The 22807-nt window shown below is 41.6% G+C and overlaps 1 protein-coding gene across 1 annotated transcript in view; it reads right to left on the bottom strand.

Annotated features, from left to right (window-relative positions):
- DNAH3 (dynein axonemal heavy chain 3) overlaps nucleotides 1–21034 on the bottom strand; it is a 191511-nt gene extending 170477 nt beyond the window's left edge. Inside the window, exons 1-10 of the mRNA XM_033425952.2 lie at nucleotides 20933–21034; nucleotides 16737–16841; nucleotides 15972–16194; nucleotides 13112–13184; nucleotides 12670–12844; nucleotides 10659–10848; nucleotides 9004–9199; nucleotides 4867–4992; nucleotides 3486–3681; nucleotides 1604–1783 (exon numbers count right to left, since the gene is read on the bottom strand). Coding sequence (XP_033281843.2) covers nucleotides 1604–1783; nucleotides 3486–3681; nucleotides 4867–4992; nucleotides 9004–9199; nucleotides 10659–10848; nucleotides 12670–12844; nucleotides 13112–13184; nucleotides 15972–16194; nucleotides 16737–16841; nucleotides 20933–20971 — 1503 coding nt within the window. The 5' untranslated portion in view covers nucleotides 20972–21034. The remainder of the gene's footprint in view (nucleotides 1–1603; nucleotides 1784–3485; nucleotides 3682–4866; nucleotides 4993–9003; nucleotides 9200–10658; nucleotides 10849–12669; nucleotides 12845–13111; nucleotides 13185–15971; nucleotides 16195–16736; nucleotides 16842–20932) is intronic.
- Nucleotides 21035–22807: the final 1773 nt, after the last annotated feature.

A 22807-nucleotide genomic window follows, 5' to 3' on the forward strand; every position in this document is an offset into this window, starting at 1 on the left:
CCTCTTTTCATTTCAGTCAGTATTACAGATCCATGTTTTTCTCAGTTTTTTGCTAAGGCAAATATTTTCTAATATTTACTTTGGTTTCCTTTAGTAACTTTCTCACAAATATGCTTCCCTTTTGCAACTTGAGTACTACTTTCAAACATCTCATGCTGACGTTTTTTCCAACTTTTAAAATTCATCTTTAACCATAAATAAGACAGGACTGATAGGGGATGGGGTACTGTCTACCTGTTGCTGTTCTTAGATATTCTTCTTAGATATTCAAGCTGAGGGACTATTCTTTTAAAATGTCACTACCCAGATCAGAGGTAATACAGTGTGAGGGGTTCAGGGAGGCAGACTGTGCTATGGGCATCTCTAGATGGAGAACTCAGATCCGGGGCTGCTTCTCCTCATAGTCTAGTAGAATAACCAACATTTACTTGGGCCTAGCTTTCAAACCTGGTACGAACTATGACCTATGACTATGTCTTCTTGGCATTACAACCCACTAAATCTACTACCAGCCCCTGCCAGGCTGTTAGCAGCAGCAGCCGCATAAGCCCTGGGCTCTCCCAGCCCAGCTGTTTGCAAACATTGCTGATCAACAGCAGTGAAGGGGAACTTGAGTGGTATGTACTTTAACTGTCTCCAAGCCCCACACTTATCCTTCCAAATTACAGGGTCTTCTCTTTCACTTCCTTCCTAGGGATACTGCTTGTAGGAGAGCTGCCCACGTTTCTTCCCCCTCTGAACATCCAGTTTTCCTGTTAGCCTGACTTGGTTTGGTTCAAAACCCCCAATTTAGAGTTCTCTGGTGAAATCAACTGGAACATGTGGCTTCACATGCTTCCCTACAAAGTCTGACTCTAATCATGAGCTCTTAGAACCCTCTAAGCACAAGACTGCAAAGAGAAGAGTGCTTAAGAGCATCCAAGCATCATACATAATGCATGGGGAGGGAGGGAGGGGGAGGGATGGGGAGGGGAGAAACACCCCGCAAGTCCCTTCCATATGTGGGGCTGGACACCGGCCCTCTTGCCACACCAACCACCCAGAGGGGGCAGAAGATGGAATGCCAAAGAGTCACACTCATGTGGGTGATCCTGCCCAGTTCTAAAAGTCTGCTAATAACTGTCTGTAATCTGATAAGTGATGTCACCCTGGAAAGGAAACTTGGAAAAGGGCTTGGGCCAGGAAGGGAAGCTTTAATCTCTCCCCTAGAAGCCTACAGTGAGTTAAACAAACAAACACATGGAAATTCAAGAACTAAATTAGACACAGTCTTATGAAAATTCTTGGCAAAGTACACGGCAGTTGATCCATCATGAATTATTAACCCAGGATGGATATGGCTTGGGACACATCTGCCCTTTTGAGGTTGGCATCATGTGGGGAGCTCTACTTTCTCACAAAGTAACTCTTAGTGTCCTTGTTAATGGGATGTGTGGACATTTCTTGAAGGCCCAAATCCTCTTTCTGGGAGTCAAGTGGGTGTACTCAGGATGTATCTCCCAAAGTATCAATAAAACCCTACCTTGTACAAGCAGCTATTTTAACTATATTTTATTCAATATGTGAATAAAAATACAAATGAATAATTAAGTGAATACTATACCTTGGGAATCCCCCTAGAGTTCTTAATAATTTCCAAGAAAGAGTTGTGTATTAATTCCCAGCAGTCATCAAAAGATGGATTAAAGGCAATAATGGGCTCATTGACTTCAAGCTTGATCATGATCAGCTGAGGTATAAAGAACTCCATCTCTTGGTAGGGCTCCTCAAAATCATTCCCATCCTTCAGGAGACATAAGATATGGAAATTATTACAAAATGGAACCTTCTAGAATCAAGGGAGTGAATCTTACCCATTTATAGTACTACACGGGCACCAGAAAAGGAAATGAAAGGTACCATGCACTGTTCATATTTAAAATAAGGGCAAAGTATGGCTTAGCCCACCTGAGTTCACCCTCTCCCCCTTCTTCGAAGCTTTGATTCAGTATGTTTACTTTGCTTGGAAATTCCTTTGTCAGTATTTCCAAATCCTCCCCATCCTTTAAAATTCAGCTCAAAATCCCCTCCCCTGGGAAGCCTCCCTGTTCCCCAGCAAGAAATAATCTTCCACTTCTGAACTTCCATATTTCCACTTCCTTATGGTATTTTATCTTTCTCTCGTGAGATTTACATGCACATCTTCTCTACACTAAACTTAAGGGCAGGATCTGTCTGATCCATCTACGTCCTCCAAAATATCAAAAATATCATTTAGTACATCGTAGGTGCTCAATAAAAATTTGTTGACTGAATCACAAGTATAAATACTTTATCTGTATACCTCACATGAAGTTGCTAATTAGCATATAGTATATTTTAGACACTAAAATTGTCAACCTTCCTGCAGTAGAAATATTGGTGTGGAGATATTTCTAATTCCCAACACAGGTTAGTAACACAAAATACCTTTCATAAACTACAGTGCCTAATGAAATTGGCATGGGGCAGCTGTAAAGTACTTGTCCAAGTAGTTGATTCTAGAGATATCTAGATTGGTTTAAGGATTATTGATAAGCATTAGTTGAATGCCTACTATGTACCAAATACCCATAAATTTCTTTCTTTAAGATATATGAAGACATTAGTTTTCCCTTTGTGTGGAATTTTAGAGTAAGACTTGTTCTCACATCTGAGTTTCTTCTGCTTAGCCAGTAGGTGATTACAATGACATGTATAGATTAGTCCACTGTAGAGTGCTAACAGTGCAGTCTAAATTCAACAGCACTGGTTCTACATTCTTTTGAGCAAAAGGGCAATTGTTCATTTTTACTCTATTTGTAAAAATGCTTAGAACTTAACCTTTTCTAACAGGCAATTTTAAATTTTATAGCTCTTTTTAAGATAAAATGGCACATAATATAAAATCCAAAAGAATATTCCTTGATCTCCCAGGTTATCTAAATTTAAGGGATGCTTTGAAAACCAGGACTTAGTGTTTTAGTTTTTATCTAGACTTCACTGAAGTAGTTTCATGAGAGAAGTTATTAGGTCAATAAAGCCTTTTGTTTTTAGAGGTACCCTTTCAAAGACTGAAGAACAAAAGCCAATATCTGCAATGAATACACACAACAGTTCCTAAATATCAAGCCAAAAATTGATAACAAACCGTTTTCAACCCCTTCTTTTAATAGAGAGGATGAAAAAGTGACCACTCCCTCTACTGTAGGAGGTATGCGTTCCATTTTATTCAACCTTTCTTTAAATTTTCTTAATTTCTCTAGTTCTATAGATTTTTGCCAATATAGTAGGAGGTAATTATCTCAGGAAAGGTTGCTGTGTGTTTAAATAAATCATTTTTATAAGCTAATAATCACCTGATATGTGTTCAAATCAAGAATTTTACTTTTTGGCTTGGCTAACAGCTGAGGACCTTACATGACTGAATCCTGAGTCTATCTCAGTTGATTCCACTCCAAAGGGTCTACTGCTGGTCCCCTACATACCTTGTGTACCAAGAAAAAGGAAACGAGGTCCTTCAGAGACTTAATGACCAACTCCCTGAGCTGGAGTGACATGAAGGATGCAACAGAAGCAAAATATTCCTCAATGCGACGAGAGGAGCCATAGTCACTCTTGGGAGCAAAAAGGATCCACTGCTCCTTCTGGGAGACAAAAAGTTGGGCACAGGTGGGGATCCATCTGTAAAGAAAGCAGGGCGTCTAACTAAGAATCTCTTCCAAGCTCCAAGAAGTCCTCTCAGCCACTCCCCACTCCCCACAACAAGGCAGATGGCTCCTTTCCCATTACGCAGCTTTGCAAATTGGTACTTTCATATCCCTGGCCACTTCACCTGCCAACATCCCTTTCTGGGGAAGACAGTAATAAGATTTGGATTGAGAGGCTATTCTCCCATTAGCAGTACCCAAATGAACAGTCCTGCTGAAAGACGAAAGTGTCTATAGTTTCTTCATTATATTCAGAGATTGGGGTAAAGGGGTATAAGGAACTGGAATGTTCTCTCCAACTTCTCTCCTTGGCGGATGTCTGTTTTCTGATTGAGACTTTATAGGGGGAAAGAGAAAGAGGAGAAAAGGAAGGAAACTTGGGAGGAGAAACTCCAGTGTGGCAGTGGCTGCTCAGAGGTTGAGAGCAGAAATTAGAAAACCGAAAGAAGAAATGGACGCCTCATTGTTCCTTTCATCCTACTTCCCCCAATTTCTAATTCCCAGTGGGAACCACTGGCATTTGCATCCTATCACTTCTCTTTTCTGACTGCTAGAAAAGTACTACTCTAACAGTCAGAGAAGTACTGGTAATAGTCATAGTTGTAGATGTAATCATTATATTTAATAGCTACTACATGCCAGCTATTGTATAAACATTTTCTCTGATAATAAAAACCCGTTGGTAGGTATTATCACCATCATCTCACATAAGGGAATTTCTCTGGCTCTGGACACAGTCTTGCATGCATTTGCAAAGGAAAAAAGAATTAAGTGACTAGAAACTCCCATCCTTGGAACCTTGCAGGTATTTATCTGGGCCACCTGAACACAGGTCATTTACATGCATTGTCCTGTAACCCAGCAAGGCCTACAGGATTTCAGAGGGAGGGAATGGAAGTGGTACTCTCATCGAGGAATGGTAATGAGAGAGTTTCAAAAAGGCAGAGGAAGACCAGGAGTGAGGGTCAAAGATCAGTGTACATGAGGAGGCACAGAAGCTGTCGGGGATGGGAACATGGGAGGAAGAGAACAGAGGAAGATGTCAGTGAGAAGTCAGCAAAATCTGTGCACCCCCCAGGTTGGATACGTTGTCACTTCACAGAGTTTTTGATCTTTATGATACTGTGATAACAGCCCCATTCTGCGGCCAGATACTGACTTGTTGAGAAGAATTTGGCGTGCTTCCATGCAGTGTTTCTGGATGACATCCTGATATTCGTGAGGCTGCAGAGGTAATTTTCCCGCCAGTAATTCTGCTGTTCGAACAAACCTGAGGTCTTTAAATCTGCAGAAAGAGAGGGGAAAACTTCCTAAGCTAAGTAGACGCTTTATAACAAACTTTGTACGATGGGTTCAAAGGAAATGTATTTTCAGTGAGAGGAGATATAAACAGATTAAAACGAATTATATCTAAAAAATCTGGGAGTCTGAGGAGGGAGTGGATAGTTCACAAGAACTCTTGCAAGGAGTAGATAAACTCAGCAGGTATTACTGAGCCTTCCTATGTGTCCTACTCCGGGTAACCAATCTGGGGAGTGGGATTTTGACACTGACCTGGAATTTGGCTGGCTGGGAACTGGGATATCAAATGGACAAATCAAAGCTCTTTCCAACAGTGAAGACACAGAGGACAGGGCAAGCAAAGCACCACCTTCATGATCAAGTGGGTTCCACTCAATCCTCAATGTGGCCCCTGGGTGAGCTACTCAAAACAACTTGGAGGTCCACTTTGGTTTGAGCCCAGAAAACCCTATAGACCTGCCCCCGACAGCTGACAGGCTCACCGAGACACCCACAGCATCCCTGGCACAGTACCTTACATAGTACGGGTACTCAATAAATATTTGTTAAATGAAGACATGAATCTCTTCCTGCCCTCTCTGATGATAATCTTACCTTCTATTTCTCTCAGATTAATGGAGGTTCTGCCCTTTAACCACACTCCGCAAGGCCTTTTTTAGCTTACAGGGCCACCATTTCTCTTCCTGACACCTATTCATTCATTTATTAATCAGTCTTTTAAATCATCAGTGCCTACAAATTCCCAAACTAGATCTTTGCTCACTTTCTTAGCTTGCCTCAGTTCTCGCTTCTCATTTTCATCATCCACTGTAATGACCCATTAGGCACTTTCCCTCATCCTTCTAAAATCCCGCAGTCTACATTTCTATTCCTTTTTGGTGGAGGTGGTGAACTTAGTCTTCATCTTGTCTGGCCAGTCACAAAGCACTGCTAGGGGAGAGCAGAATTTGAGGACCTCACTCTCCACACACTTTGATATCCAACTCCAGCATGGCCCTGGTCACAACCCGATAACTATGTTACTCATCTTTAGTTCAATCCTAAAAAACTTCCCACACTGGCCAGAAAAATCTACTCTTTCTTCAGATCACGACCCTCATTCTGGCCCCTAAACCCCTCACCCTTCACTGATCACTAGGTGACCTCTTTAAATGTTTAAAGCTAAATGCTGCAGGTCATATAAGAATATTTTTCTGTAGCATTTCCTTAACAAATCTTTCTCCTTGATGATTTTTTGGTTCAGCTGACAAAAACCTACATGATTTTGGTTCACTTTTGTGCCTCTGTTGCCTATATAATCTTCTTCAGGGAACCATGAAAAGCAAGTGATAAGAATCCTTCTTATAGTAGAAGCTATATGTTCAATAATTTGTCATCTTCACTATATGATCAAATTAAATTCACGTGTACATCCTCTTGGTACTGAACTTCTGGCAATTTTACCAGTCCTGTGACTGACTTTCTTGTTAATTTCTAGGTTAATTTATTTTTTGAGGCCTTAAACATGCTTGTAGTTAAAGCAGTATCTTCATTTATTGAACAACTACTGTATGCCAAGCACTGTTCTAAGCACTTCACCCAACAATCCCATGAGGGAAGTATTGTTATAATTCTCATTTTGCATATAAAGAAACAGGGGTCCAGAAAGATTAACTTCCCCAAATCACACAGCTCATCAGGGACAGAGCAAGAACCAGAACCTAGGCTGTCTGGTTTCAGAGCCCACTCTATAAATTATTACTCTTCTATAAATTATTATTATATACTTCTGCCTCATTAAAAAATTACTTTTTTCCCCCAATGTCCTTACTAGCACCTCCAATGCCTTAGAAAACTGAATTCAGTTCAAAGAGGGAATGTGTTTATTTCTTATCATTGGTGGGCTCTGTCCTAGGTTGACCCCACCTGCAATTCCTTTTTAAAAATAGGTAAAACTAAGAATGTGAAAAAACAAGTAAGTTATCCAAGTAACGAGGCTCTCCAAAGACTAAACACATTCACAGCTATAGATCCTCCCCAAACAAAATATCTGAGGTACTGATTAAGTTCACCCAATCAAAATTACATAAACATACCGGCCTCTAATTTTTCTAATAAAAAACCCAGATGGTGGCAGCTCATCATTTCATTAGCCTGCCTTTGGTGAAATCTGGTGGCCTCATTCTCCCACCAGGATTCACACCCCTTCTTGAGGGGTTCATAAAAAAAATCAGTCTTTCTTCCCAGTGCAATTGATGAATGGATAAACAAAATGTGGTATAGCCATAAAATGGAATATTATTCAGCCACAGAAAGGAATGAAGTACTGATACATGCTTCAATATGGACGAATCCTGAAAACACGATGCTAAGCGAAAGCAGCCAGACATGAAAGGCCACATATTGTATGATTCCACTTATATGAAATATCCGAAGTAGGCAAATCCATGGAGACAGAAAGCAGATTAATATTGCCAGGGGCTGAGTGGAAGGGAGAAGAGAGGGTGACTGCTAATGGGTACAGGGTTTCTTTCAGGGATAATGAAAATATTCCCAATATTTTCAGGAAAGTTGCCCAAATCTGTGAGTATACTCAAAATTACTGTATTGTACACTTCAAAAGGGTGAATTTTAAAGTATGTGAATAACAATTTAGGAAAATGAAAGAGAAAAAAAAGTGGCTCCTGCCTCCTCTGGACTTCTACCAAGACCTGTGGCAAATTTAGTCACTGATGAATATAACTGAGACTACTGTTTGCCAACCCTGTGCTGGCCCTGAGTTACATAAAGGCATAACCTCAAAAAACTAAAAATATACATATAGAGTTGCCATATGAGCTAGCAATCCCACTCCTGGGCATGTATCCAGACAAAACTATAATTTGAAAAGGTATCTGCACCCCTATGTTCACAGCAGCACTATTTGCAATAGCCAAGATATGGAAACAAGCTAAATGTCCATTGACAGATGAATGGATAAAGAAGATGTGGTACACACACACACACACACACACAATGGAATATTACTCAGCCATAAAAAGGAATGAAATAATGCCTTTTGCAGCAATATGGATGGAACTAGAGATTATCATACTAAGTGAAGTAAGTCAGACAGAGAAAGACAAATATCAGATGATATCACTTATATGTGGAATCTAAAATATGACACAAATGAACTTATCTATGAAACAGAAACAGACTCACAGACATAGAGAACAGACGTGGTTGCCAAGGGGGAGGGAGAGTGGGAGAGGGACAGAGTGGGAGTTTGGGGTTAGTGGATGCAAATTATTATATATAGAATGGATGAACAACAGGGTCCTACTATATAGCACGGGGAACTATGTTAGATAAACCTGTAATAAACCATAATGGAAAAGAATATGAAAAAGAATCTATACATGTGTGACCAAATTCCTTTGCCATACAGTAGAAATTAACACATTGTAGATCAACTATACTTCAATAAAATAAATTTTTAAAAAGAATTTGGAAAGGAAAAAAACAAAAAGACTCAAGCCCCCATACATTTCATAGGCTAGAGAGAGTCAAAGTCGTAAACATATAATTATCATTCAGTGTGATACATTTCATAATGGAGGTCTAATTAACACCTACTTACATCAGGCACTATTCTAAGTACTTTGCAGGTATTAAATTAGTTATCCCTCCTACCAACACTATGAAGTAGGAAGTCTTATTATCCCAAATTTAGAGATAAGGATGTTACTTACGAAGCAGCACAGTTAGAGGCGGACCTGAGTAGGCCGGCTCCGTGTGAGTGCTCTTAACCAGTATGCTCCAGTGCCTACAGACAGGCACTGGGTGCTGTGAAGGCACAAAGGAGGGCCACTTAGCCCTGCATGGAGAGTTGTCACTTGCTGTTCATACTGCACTTTGGGTCTGGGATGTTTGTCATTTTACTTCAAGGGCAAGGCTACTCCCACATAAGATGATTTCTTATGTGTGGAAGCAATAAAGAAAGGGAAGAAGAGGGACGGGAAGCACTTCTTACTCGGTAAACCACAGCTGTTTCAGGCTGAGCATCATGGGGTTCACTGTGTGCAGATGGTCCTCGTTCCACTTCTTGGCATTCCTGTAGACACTGTGCCAGGGCACAGGGGCCCGGATCACTCTTTGAGGAAATGCTCGGGGGATGCTCTCGATGAAGAGTCTTTTCCTCTCCATTGGATCCATGAGGATGTAATCAACTATAACCAACAGGGCAAACACTTGTTATGAAGCAGGGACCTTGAACACTCTGTGCTCTTAGCGTCAACACTTTAAAGGTAAATGTGCCTCTGTCCATTTACACTTGGAAATGCTCCCTCATTTACAAGGTCAGTGGTAATCTCCTGGGTATAACTAAATTGGGGAGGTTCCACTCTGTTGGTATGTGAGATATTTCAGGGAAAGAGGAATATAACTTTACAGGCTGGAGTACTTCGAATCTGGAGTTGAGTCCTGTTAGGATATCTAGCATTATGCATATCAGTGAATTAGTATTTGCTGATACCTCATTACTCATTAACTGATTTCTCACACCAAAATAGTTACATAAAAAATAAACACAATGGATGACATCAGATACCTATGAATGGAAATTTAGTGGCCAAATATTTCACGTGCTAAGGATTGGCAAAAGCGTCACAGAGGAAGCACCATTTAAGCCGGGTCATAAAGAATGAGTAGGATTTTGTCTGAAGGATAAGAAGTGCGGTTCCATGACTTTTGTATAATATACTCAAGGTGCTGCGAGTCATTCTGTGGCAGAAATAACAGGTACAAGTGGTAGAGTGCAAGGTGGTAAGACTGGAGAAGTAGGTTGAGGCTGACATTTGAAGGGCTTTACATGTTTATCCTTATAAGTTTGGTTCTAGCCTATAGCAGACAAGGCGCCATTACACTGACACCATTAGAAGGTTAATTAAGAAATTAAAAATAACAACTTGGGAAGTATAGCTGCGTTCCAGATAAAATGGGAAGTTGGGGAACTAATATGATCACCTCTCTCCTTTGATGTGTTTCTCACATTATTCACCATCATCAAACATTTCCCAATGACCTACTGTGCGCACGAGACATGGGGCTAAATATGAAGGGAGGGAGGATCGATGATACATCAGCTAATGTCTAATATGAGAGCTGAGACCCACAAGAAAGACAATGCCAGTGTTAAATAGCCGTAGAGAAACAGTGGCACGGGAGAAGTTCCAAAGTGGGATGAGCTGAAAGTAGAAACAAGAAGTGCTATGAATGCAGAGGATGGATTCATCACTGAGGGTTGCAGAGATCAAAATACCTGAGGGAAGAGGCAGGTCTTGAACTAGATTTTAAATGTGAGTAGGCCCCTACTTCTTAGTGCTGCTACTCACAGTAAGTAGCACCTGCATCACCTGGGAGCTTGTTAGAAGTGCAGAATCTTGGGCCTCTCCCAAACTCTACTGAATCAGAATCTGCACTTTAACAAGATCTTTAGGTTACATAGATGCACATTAAAGTGTGGTAAGTACTGGTGTGGACATGAGTGATGGTGGCAGGGAGCATTTGGATGAAAAGTTAAACAGTGTTTTTGGCATTTTCAGAGTAACCAGGGTGAAGGACTGACAGAGAGAGGAAAGAAGGTGCCCTCCACATAGGAACCCCTGTCCCATTTATGCCCAGCCTTACCAATGCTTTTCTTGAGGCTACTGTAATAGTCATTTTCCTTCTCCTCCACAAGGACAGTCATCAGGGGTTCCAGGAAGGGACTTGTCAGCAGTGTGTTAGAAATCAGCTTTGAAATCCGAACCATCACTTCATCCTCCTGGGGGGCAATCATGTCTTTCTGGACTCCATTGGTCAAATAGTAATAGTATCTCTTCCGTAAACAAACCACCAACAAGAAAATGATCAACATCAATTGGCTAACTGCTCCCACTTGCCCACACCTGTCAGCCACCAAGGGACCCTGTTCATACAGCACCTATCTCCATCCTTCACTCGCTCCTGGGCCTGTGACTTCACACTCATTGCAATACATCATTGGTGAGTATTCCCCATGACTCTGGAGGAGTCAAACAAAGCCAGAGAGATCTCAGCGTGGTATAAGGAAGGACTTGTCCAACGCCATGCAGATAGGAACAGTGGAAGGAGGACTGAGGCCAGGGATGGAGGTGGCATTATCTGGTGAGCTTTAAGAAGAGGAATGACAAGCTCCTCAAGTGGACTCAGATAATTCACCCTCCTCAACAACAATGCTCCTATACAAAGAAAGCACTTGATCCTGTGGCTTGTAGCTGTCCATGGGGAAAAACCCCCAAGCCTGAGTGAGACTTGGGAGTTAGCTCTTATAATCCAACCATGGGACTTTTGAGTTTAGAAAAGCCACACAAACACAGGAACTGAACAAAAATGCCCAGTGGGACCTGGTGACGTTAGGAAGTTTGGTTTATTTAGGGCTTGCCTCTAAGCTGCTAGATGGCTGAGTGGCTCTGGAAATGAATAATTTCAGATGGATAAGAAGCACAAAGTATAGGAAAGGGTTTGAAATCAGATTTGACCTTCAGTGCCAATTGTCTGTGGTCAGAAGAGGCTGAGCTTACATCTCTTCAACCTTAATACAGGACAAATTCCAAACTTCCCTCATTATAAGAACTGCATGGGGTGAGGAGAGAGGCTCCTGTTAAATGCAGATTCATAGGCCCCCTGCTAGGGCATTTGGGACTTGTTAACAAGCACCCCAGGTGATTCTTATTTTCAGGCAAGTTTGAGAAATGCTGTGTAGCTCCTAAGAGCACAGAGATGTCAGTATCAGCCAGACCTGGTCTAAGTTCTAGTTTTGCCTCTTACTGACTGTATAACCTTGAGCAAGTTACTTAATCAGTCCCCACCCCAATTTCCACAACTGGACAATAGGAATAACCATAGTCCCTAGGTCTTGAATGGGGTCAAGCACCTAGAGGGTTTAGCATGGAATTTTGCTAATAGCACATGCTCAGTTGCTATGGGTTTTTATTATTAATCATTTTACTATACACTATAAATTCGCAAGCTATTTGTTCTTTTAAGACAGGGGTTGGAAGCTCAAAAGTCTACCTGGGACCAGGCAGGTAACGTTAATAACTGAAAGTTGGCTGTACATAAGAAAATAATAAGGAATTGTGGAGACTAACAAACCAGAGAATGTATTTCTCATCTAAAGGAAGTGGCTACTGTTCTGCTTCAAATATTTTAATTTTTTCAAGAGAGGTAAGAAATCTAGCTTATGTGAGATTTCCTTTATTTTCAAAACACATCTATAGGCCAAATTCATCTTATGGTAGGGTTGCCGGATAAAATACAGGATGCACTAGGATATACTTATACTAAAAAATTATTCATTGTTTATCTGAAATTCAAATTTAACTGGTGTCTTGTTTTTGTTTTATTTTTGTTTTTCAAAATCTGGCAACCCCAGCCTATGGGTCACCATTCCACAACCTACATTCTATGAGGACCCAAAGGCACTGATTCCTAAGACTTAATAGAGCAGAGAATTCAGGCACGCACACCTTCATTCAGTAGTCTGTCATGGGGTCTGGACTTCAGTATTTTTAAAACATTCCCTAGGTGACTCTGCTGTTTTTCTCCAGTTTAGAATCACTGAGATGCCAAGAGTAATACTTAGCAAATTGAGAGAAAGGAGGCAATAAGAATGTACCTCCAAGTCTGATTCAGTTGGTTTGGTTTCTTGACTTTCTATTTCCATCTCCTGCTGTAACATCACATCAATCTGTTCTTCTGGACTCATTGGTCTGCTTCCTGGGAGAGTCAAAGATGTCACCACCTCCGTCCTCATAGGTAAGGAGGTTGAGGTGCTGCGGGCCAACCTCGTCCTGAAAAGTAGACACAAGCTCAGTCCTTGGTTCCATGGAACACCTCATAGGTTTGTTAGCGTTGGTTTTGCTTAGTTGGCTAATTTATTTTTATTTAGAGCCTCAAAAAATTGGATTAAGAGGACTGTTGGGGAAAAAAAACATGAGTAACTAGGTATCCAGGAACGCTTTAAAGTCAAGAAGCAGAGCATGGCTTTCAAGAGACCACAGCCTTCTTCGGTTCAGCCCAGTGTCCTGCAATCCCCTGTGCCCATAGGGACACCTTACCCAGTGAGATCCTCTTTGTCTTTGGGGGAGAACTTCATTTTCTTCTTGTTAGGCTCTGATGAGCTTTTATTTGCTAGAACAGTAGAGAAGAAAGACATCAGTGATGAGCAGTGGCCTTGGGCGGTCCTCTGTCCACAGGGATGCCAGTCTCAGGGTAGTGCAGGAGAACACTAAGCGGGGTGGACTTGGTGTGGTGGGATGACGCAGGTGATGTGGGCCCTGTACCACTAATTACCTGTGTGACCCTGAAGAAGTGACCATCACTCCAAGCCTCAGCTTCCCCAACTGTGAAATGGGGATGAGCATACCTTCTGTTATCCCATACATTGGACAAGTATTAATAATTGCTCAATTCACTCCCCAATCCTATATGCTCTATTTTCTAAACATCACGTATATTACTGCTTAATATTTTTCTTTAAATAGATTCAGACTTTTAAATCTAATATATTTATTTTAAAGGAAATATTATGATTATCACAAGTAGAAAAACCAGTATCATTTGCAATAAATATAATTATTGCAAATAGAAAAACTGATGTCATTTGTAATAAACAGAAGGTATTGCAATAAATATCATTTGTGATAAATAAATTCAACAAGTAATATAAAACTCTACTATTATACTTTAACTGGATACTTGCTTAAGATTCTAGCCTAAGGAAACTAACATGTCATAGAGACATGTTAAAGACATACTAATATGAATTTGACATTTTGAGGGAATCAGAGGAGTGAAGACTCTTGGTTAAGATGTATTTTGAGTTCATACTTTAATTTCCTCAACCTACTCCAAATATAACAATAATAGAAAAAATATTCTTTAAAATTAAAAAGACAGTGCATTGTTCGAAAAGATGCTCTTCTGTGTGGACTAAAAATAAACACATTGTGAACTAAAAGTCTTAAACTTGGCTTCTGGCTCCAGAAGCAGGCAGAAGTAGTTAGGTGTTTGATACCTGGGGGGAATAACAGAACCCAAAACATACCATGATTGTGGGGACTGCAGGTAGGCTCACAGCATGAAGCCAGGGCTGCCCTACCCAAGACACGCCGAAAAGACAGCAACACTGTCATGCAGATAAAGCACTTGTTATCCTCAATTCACATGGTGGTCACAGAAAGCAAAGAAAGGCTGGTAATATCTAGGCCAAGCCTAACATCGCCTCAGGGACCAGATCTACAATCCCCAAACATCACCTTAGGACGGGAGTCCTAAGCCACCAATATAAGATCTGGTACTAATTTGGGGTCCAAGATGCCAGATGAAGGCATAAGGGAAAAAGGCAAGATTTTAAAAGGTATGTCAAAAGAATACACTGTTTGAGTACATTTATATGTGAGAGCAACCAAAACTAACCTATGGTGACAGAAATCAGAAAGTGGTTACCCTGGGGTGGGATGGTGTTGGGTAGAGGAAGGAACTGATGGGAAAGGAGCACAAGGGAACTTTCTCTAGTGATGGAAATACCCTATATCTTATTTGGGTGGTGGCTATATGGTGTAAACAATTGTCAAAACTCATTGAACTGAACACTTAAGATCTGTGCATTTTATTGTATGTGTATTATACCTCAACCAATGGGGAATGCATGTAGCAAGAAAGGGAAAAACTCTCAATATAAGTCTGCAAACTAAAATCCCATAACACATGAGAAAAACCAATACTAAGAAAGATAGCAAATAAACTCAAAAATTGAGGGACATATTTATAAAATGGAAATGATACAGCAATACTAATAATTCTCTAAAATAAATGTTTAAGATCCTCCAAGTGATTGATATTGGAAGGGCTATGTCCATGAGAATAGAATAATAAATTGGCAAGTGTGGTCCTCATAAATAGAACCAATTAGGAAATCTGAAAACAAAAAGATACTGTCATTAAAACAAAACCCATTCATTAGACACGTTAAACTCAAGACTGAACATAGTTGAAGAGCAAATTAGTGAGCTGGAAGATATATTTGAGGAATTCACCGAGACACAGCAGAGAGGATAAAGAAAAACATGATAATGAGTTTGAGACAGCAGGCAGATTGAAAGTCTCCAACACACCTCTAACAAGAACTACTAAAGGATATCCTTAAGCAGATATAGGTGTACCCAGTGGGACTAAACAAATTAATACATATAAAGTACTGTGGTAAGCAGCTTCCAAGATGGTCCCCAAGGATCCTCACTTCTTGGAATCATGCCCTTGTGTAATCCTCTTAAGTGTGGGCGGGACCTACCAACTCACTTCTAACAAAGAGAAAATGGCAAAAGTGATAGGATGTCACTTCCAAATTTAAGTTCCAAAAAGACAGTGGCTTCTATCTTGCTGGCTCTCTTCTCTCTCTTGCTCTCTCCCTCATTCCCTCTAAGGGAAGCCAGAAGTCATATTGTGAACTATACTATGGATAGGCCCATATGGTAAGAAACTGATGTTTATGGCCAACAGGCAGTGGGGGATGTGAGTGAGATTGGAAGAGGACCCTTCCCTAGTTGCCTTTCAATGACTGTGGCCCTGGCTGACACCTTGATTGTACACTTGTGAGAGATTCTGAGCCAGTTAAGCCATGCCCAGATTCCTGACAGAAACTGTAAGACAACAAATGGTAGTTGTTTTAAACTATTAAGTTTGGGGGTAACTTGTTATGCAGCAATCAACAAGAAGCACATGGAGCAGTGCTTGGTGTATGGTAAATGTCATGCTAGCCATTACAGTCATTCCCATTTCAGAGACGAGGAGACTGAGGCTCCATGAGGTTACCCAAAGTTAGGTGCAGCAAAAGGTGGAGCCAGGACTAAAACCCAGGATTAGAAATCTCACTCCAAAGCCCTATTCTGAGTGGGTATGGCACACAGCCAGAAATACCTAATGGCAGCCCCTGAACAATCTTCTCCCTGGGGACGCTGATGGTGACGGGCTGGTAGACCTTCAGCAGGTCCTTCAGCTTCAGGTCCTGGGCCATCAAGGAGTAGTTGTTGGCAATGGAGTTGCTGGGTCCATTGTGGTGGTGCTGCTCTTTGAAGGGTGCAGCCAGGGTCCATGATGTGCGTTGCATCAAGGGTGGGTAAAGGCTGTGCGACATGACTGTCTACAAGGGAAGAAATGCACAGTGACACATGATGAGGGACATCACTCGGGGGGCCTGGGCTCCTTAGGGCCAGGCTCCACTCACACTGAGACTCATGGCATCCCACATGCCTTACACGGGGGCTCTACCTTCTGCACACTGAGTGCAAATACTTTCGGAATGGACACCAACTGTACTTCTCTGACCATTGTGAGCATGATTTCTGATGACAAGGATGACAGCTTGCTTTCAATATTCAGTAAATTTGTGATCAGATAATTTACATCTACTGTCTTTATGGCTATGGATGTGGCTATAAGGTAGAAATAACTGTTCTCATTTTACAGCTGAATATGGAGAAGTTCAGAGAATTTAAATAATGCAGCAAGTAAGTGAGAAGGCCAGATTCTAACTCACCTTTGTGTTACTGCATAGCTTTCTCCCATGGTGCTGTAGCCTCTTCCAGTGGCAAAAATGACCAAGGCCTCTAATGCCACTTGTCAAATCTGACTGTTTGCCCCCAAACTAGTACCAGCAGAAGAGTAGCAGCCAGGTGAACATACCTGATAGAGTTCAGATGGTTCCTCGTTAGAAGAAGCAGGCAGAGGAGGCAACTCTGGCTGCATCTGGGAGTGGCTCATGTGATATATCGAGTCATTTTTGTGGATCTGTGGGAAACAGACACAAAGCCACTCTTCAGGAATTAGGAAAGATTTCCAAGCTTCTAAGGTTGATAAGGAGTAAAAAGGTCCTCAGGAAAGGTTTTAGGCACAAAGTTCTGCCATACAGCACCCTTCTCACCCCTATCCACTGTGTAGGTTTCATTTCTTAATTGTTAATGTCTCTCCTCTAGCATCTCCTCCTTGGCTACACTTCAGTGAGCAAATTCAGATATTTTTTTTTTTTCCCCTGGGAAGAGCCCAAATCTGAGGGCACCTCCAGGTGCCCTACCCTGGGTTGTAATTAAAGGGGTTGACTTTAAAAAATTGACTCTTGCATTTCACATTGGCAAAATTCCAAATAGAAATTTGCTTATGCAGTGGCATAAGTAACTCTGTGCTTCCTGTGGAAAGAAAAAGTATCATTTAAAGAGTGTGGGCATGTAGGTCCACCATGCCATTCAGAGAGTGAGCCTCAGACAGAGGTGAACCCGTGGCTCCCACTGCCACTCTCAGTTCCCGGTGCCTTTTCACCTCAGAGTTGAAGGTGATTTCAGTGTTGAGCAATGCTGTGTGTGTTTCTGTCCTACACCCAGCCACTATAAGCAAGACAACTACTTCATCTGGGGCTGTGATGGAGGAAAACTTCTGGGCTGGACTTACTGAGAGGTGTTGCTATACAGCACTTTAAAGGTGGTTTAATGGATCTGCAAGTATAATTTTGGCTCTTTGTGATTTTTCACCTGAGGCAATGACTGTGTAAGATGAGACATTATTGGACAGATTTGATTTATCTGGGTCAGCAAATTAAGTCATGCAGGGTAACTGAAGGTAGAGACGTAGGGGGTATATGAATCAGATATTAGCCATCCCATGCCCCAACCAATCCCTCACTGATGACTCAACCTCATAAAATAATAACATTAACAACAATGACATCTGCCATCATTCTAAACATTATGCACCAGGCACTTAGGAGATTTTTTATACCCATGTTCTAGCTGAAACCAAGGCTCACAGAGGATAGGTAACACATACTAGCCACACAGAGGTGCTTTTATTTCTTTAAAGATTTTTTTTTTGATGTGGACCATTTTTAAACTCTTTATTGAATTTGTTACAATATTGCTTCCGTTTTATGTTTTGGTTTTTTGGCCATGAGCCACGTGGGATCTTAGCTCCCCGACCAGGGATTGAACCCGCACCCCCTGCATCGGAAGGTGAAGTCTTAACCACTGGACCGCCAGGGAAGTCCCCAGAGGTGCTTTTAAATACACATCACTCAGCATCCCAACACACTGGAAATGGCAAGTATCACTTACACGGCAAATTACTTTGGGAATGTGTTGATGTTAAAATTAAACAAAAACATGCAAACTCTTAAACAAAACGCATACTGAGCCTGGGAGTTTTAAAAACATAATAGGTTCACTGATCTAATGGCCTAATTCAGTGGTTTTCAAAAATTTCAGACCCACTAACAGAACCTTATTAAACATGGGGATGCTCAGGCTCCACCTTAAACAAGATGACCCTGTTGTTTTCAGCTTAGCACTGTGCCTGTCTCTCTGCTCTTGACCTCAATTTCAAGGATCTAAGAATCAATGAATCATCTCCAAGAGCCTTCTCTTTCACTAGCGAAATTAATATCAGATCTGCACTGATGAGGTGAACAAAACGAAAAAACTCAGCATCAACTTGAAAGGAACCTGGCCATCCAAAATGGGTACTATACCATTCAAGGCAGATTTGGCAGCAGTATTTTCAGGGAAATGAAGTCATTCATGGTTTCCTTCAGGATCCCAGATGTGACTGGGACATATACTGATTGATAAGTTAGGGCTGTCTGCATTTTGTCTTTGCAAGCAAGAAGGTTTTGTGGTTAGTGGAAATCTTTCCCTTGGCCTAGCTTTTAAATCTGTTTCAAATAAAACTATTCATTAAAAGAACAACAAGCAAACACCACAAATTTCAGACATTTTGAGTAAGTTACAGTTGAGGAGACTCTTTTGCAGTTGAGGAGAATATTAACATTATTCTGGAGGTGGCTTAGCATTCATGCTTCTGCTTATGGCTGGGGTAAACCTGATTTCAGCCCTGACATATACTGGGAAGTTACTCTTCCCAGCAAAACAGGCAGAATAGAGCCCTAGTGGACATAACTAGCTCTACTCCAATTTCTGTCCATGCTGTATAGTTTCCAGCCTGTGTCCAGGGTAGAGCATGTGATACAGGTCTGGTCAGTCAGAATACTCTCTCCTCCTAGACACTGTGATTGGTTCAGGGATAGGTGTGTAACCCAAGCTGGGCTAATCACAATCATTCCTGACACTTTTGATAGTGCCATTGAGAAAGAGGTACTCTCAACAGCCATCTTTGCCTTATGTGAAAAAAGTCTTCCTTAGATTAAAGCCAACATAAAAGAAAGCAAAGCACCAGAAGGACAAAGACAGACTCCCAATGACATCAACTGGACCCCAGGATCCAACTTGGACTTCTCAATTTCTTGAGCCCATAGATTCCTTTTTGGGTTTGAGCCAGACTGAATCATATGTAAGTCCCTCCATACTGAGAGATGGTCATCCAAGAGATAGACACAGAGGCAGCTGAGTCATCATATAAAGAGAAAAGCCATTCTTGGGATAATAAAGAAAGAAAACAACATTTTGCAAGAAAGCAAACTAGGCACTTTCCTGGTGGCACAGTGGTTAAGAACCCGCCTGCCAATGCAGGGGACATGGGTTCGAGCCCTGGTCCGGGAAGATCCCACATGCTGCAGAGCAACTCAGCCCGTGTGCTGCAACTACTGAGCCTGTGCTCTAGAGCCTGCAAGCCACAACTACTGAAGGCCGTATGCCTAGAGCCCATGCTCCGCAACAAGAGAAGCCACCACAATGAGAACCACACGCACCTAAACGAAGAGTAGTCCCCGCTCACTGCAATTAGACAAAGCCTGCACGCAGCAACGGAGACCCAACGCAGCCAAAAATAAATAAATAAAATAAAATAAATAAATTTATATTAAAAAAAGAAAGCAAACTAACATTGAGCATTTTGCAGAGCACAATGGAGAGAAGCAGAACCGCTGAAGAACAAATTAAACTTTAAGCTAGTTCATAGGCACAGACTAAGACTTATACACACAGAGCCATTAAACCATGATAGCAGAAAACAGCTCAGTTCATGGGACAGGGACACATGGGACACATACAAGATTAGCAGATCTAGAAATCAATTCATAAAACAAAGAGAGCTTTCTTGAACACACCTGGTTAAGAATCCTCTGTGGCACCTTCAAGGTGAAAGAGATGGAGATTTTTGTAAGAACTACCTGGCTACCCAAAACGGTTTGTTAAAAATACTAATGCGTAAGTGTTCTCTCTGGTAAATTGCAGAGCATTTCCATTTCAGGGGGTGGGCTCAGTAATTATCAACAAATCCACTTTAATTTTACAAAGTTTTGATTTAAAATGCTCCTCTGCAGTGTAAAATGCTCCATACACTTCAATGTATGGCAACGTAGTGGATCTTGGCTTCTCCACCAAGATTCTGGCACCTAGATTGGGTAGAACTGTTACTTTCAGGTGCTTATTTCTGACTACATGTGATGTTTGCAAGTCCTTCACGGAAGCAGTTTCCAAATGCTCACTTAAGAACCTGCAACAGCAGAGTCACTAGAGTCTTAGCTAAAAATACAGACTGCAGGGCTCCACTCCAGACCTTTGAGATCAGAATCTTTGGGAGTGAGGCCAAGTCTCTACATTTTCAAGATACTCCCCAGTATATTCTTATATATGTACCTCCAGTGCTGGGAACTGCTGGATGGAACATATGGTCTAATGGCCTTGAAAAGGAAGGGAAAGAAAGGTGTCTATTCCTGAAATATTCTCAGCAAAACTTGAAGATGTCCAAAAGCCTAATTCAGAACAAAGCATAATTCAAGGACATTATTTGATTAACATATATGCCTGGTCAAGGAGATCTAACATGGCAATTGGTTTATGACTGAAACATCCCCTTCCCACCCACTTTCAATTTCCCTACATGTTGAAAATACTACAGGTATGAAAAAAGAAATACACCTTAAAATTCATACCTACCTTCTGAGATGAGCAATCCACGTCACTCATGTTCTCCATTCTAACTGGACCTATAAAAATATTTAAAAAAGGAACAAAGAGCTCTCAGTTTCTTCCTCTCCTATCAATTCTTCCTCTCCTAGCCAATTTCAGTGGCTCTGAAATTCCTTATAGCATAATGGGGATGACACAGATTATGGAACTTTCCAGATGTTCTGAAAGCTCTGTTCACAGGGCTGCCTCTCCGAGGTCATGGACTTCAGCCCCCTGAGGAGTTTCCAGGTAGAAGAGGAGAGAAAGGGAAGCTAGAGAATGAAGGAGCAGCCTTGGGGCTCTGCTGGGCTCTGTGCTGCAGCTTCCCTGTGATGGCCACTCTTCCCATCCCCTGAGCAGCACCTCCCTTGGAACTTTTCCAGGAATACACCGACTCTACTGTAGAGAAAAAACTGAAGCAGAGTTACATACTAACACAGAGAAGAGGGAGGAAGCACCCCACCAAACATTCCCCCTGGCAGCCTGAACTCTTCTCTCTCCTCCTCTCAGGTTATTTTTAACACTGGAGGAGCTTGTACCCAGGTCCTGGGGCCAGTCACAAAGCTTCAGTGTCTGTTGCTAGGGAAGGAGGGGCCTCTGTTGTGCCCAGATACAAGACTGGTCTTGACTCAGCTTTGTGTCCAGGTCTCTCCCTTTGCTGTAGGTCAGCTGTTCAGCAGGAAGTTTCGGTGACAGGAGGGTGAATGGCAATGATCCAGGAGGTGAATGGCAACAAGAGGTTATGCCTTTGGAGGGGCCTAAATGCACACAGAGTGGTGGTTAAATTCTCAGGCCCTAGAGTCAGACAGGCCTAGGTTCAGATCCTGCCCTTCCCATTTAATTAGCTATGTGGCTTGAGCAAATTGCTTAATCTCTCCAAGTGTCCTTTACGATGTAAAAAACCAACAGTGTGTCAACCTACCTCATAGGTGGGCTTGAGAGTTAATGAGATAATACCTGTAAAGCAACCTGCACATAGTAGAAGGATGACCAACTTGTCCCAGTTTCCTGGGACTTTCTGGGTTTTAATACTGCAAGTCCTGCACCCTGAGAACTCCCTCAGTCCTGGGCAAACTGAGACAGCTTGGTCACTCAACACAGTAGGCACTCTGTAAGTGTGGCTAACATCATTCTCATGATAAACACAGGAACACATGCACACATATGCTCACACACACAAGATACAATTAGCTGCTGCCCAGACATTCAAAGCACACGTTAAGTGGTCACTTTCAAAATTTTCTCAAAATCAAGTTAGACTTATTGAGCTTTTTTTGGGAGACAGGCTTCTATATATATATATGTATGTTTTGTCATTCAATGTTCCCCCACACTCCATGATGTTGCCATTTTATGACTGACGAAACCAAAACTGAGAAAGAAACATAATTTTCCTAAACTGCCAGGACTTCTAAGTAGTGCTGATACAATGTGAACCCTGTCCTTATGACTCCAGAGTCCAGTGTTCTTTCCATAAAGTACCTGCCCATAAAACAAACATTTCTGAGATCTTACGATGAGCATTACATAGTACCAAGTACTTCCATTTCTCCTTTTTCTTACTTTTCCCTCAAAGTTTGGCTTTCCATACCTTCAAAATAACCTTGAGAATCCTCATTCCTTACATTTGCACTCTCTACCATAAGGTATATATACAGTTTCAAATAGTGTTTGGAATAAATGAGCCAGTGACAGGGTTTGAGACTTTAGACGGAAATGGGGTTATTACCAGGCCTCCTATAATAGGATATGAAACCCCATGTCCCACAAAAAACCCAGCAACTGTATGTAACCCAACAAAGTAAAGAACTCTGGAAGGGGCCTGGTAGGGTGCCCATGAGCCCCGTGACCTTGTGGGTGAGT

Source organism: Orcinus orca, chromosome 16, assembly GCF_937001465.1.
Source record: "Orcinus orca chromosome 16, mOrcOrc1.1, whole genome shotgun sequence".
Classification (NCBI taxonomy): Eukaryota; Metazoa; Chordata; class Mammalia; order Artiodactyla; family Delphinidae; genus Orcinus; species Orcinus orca.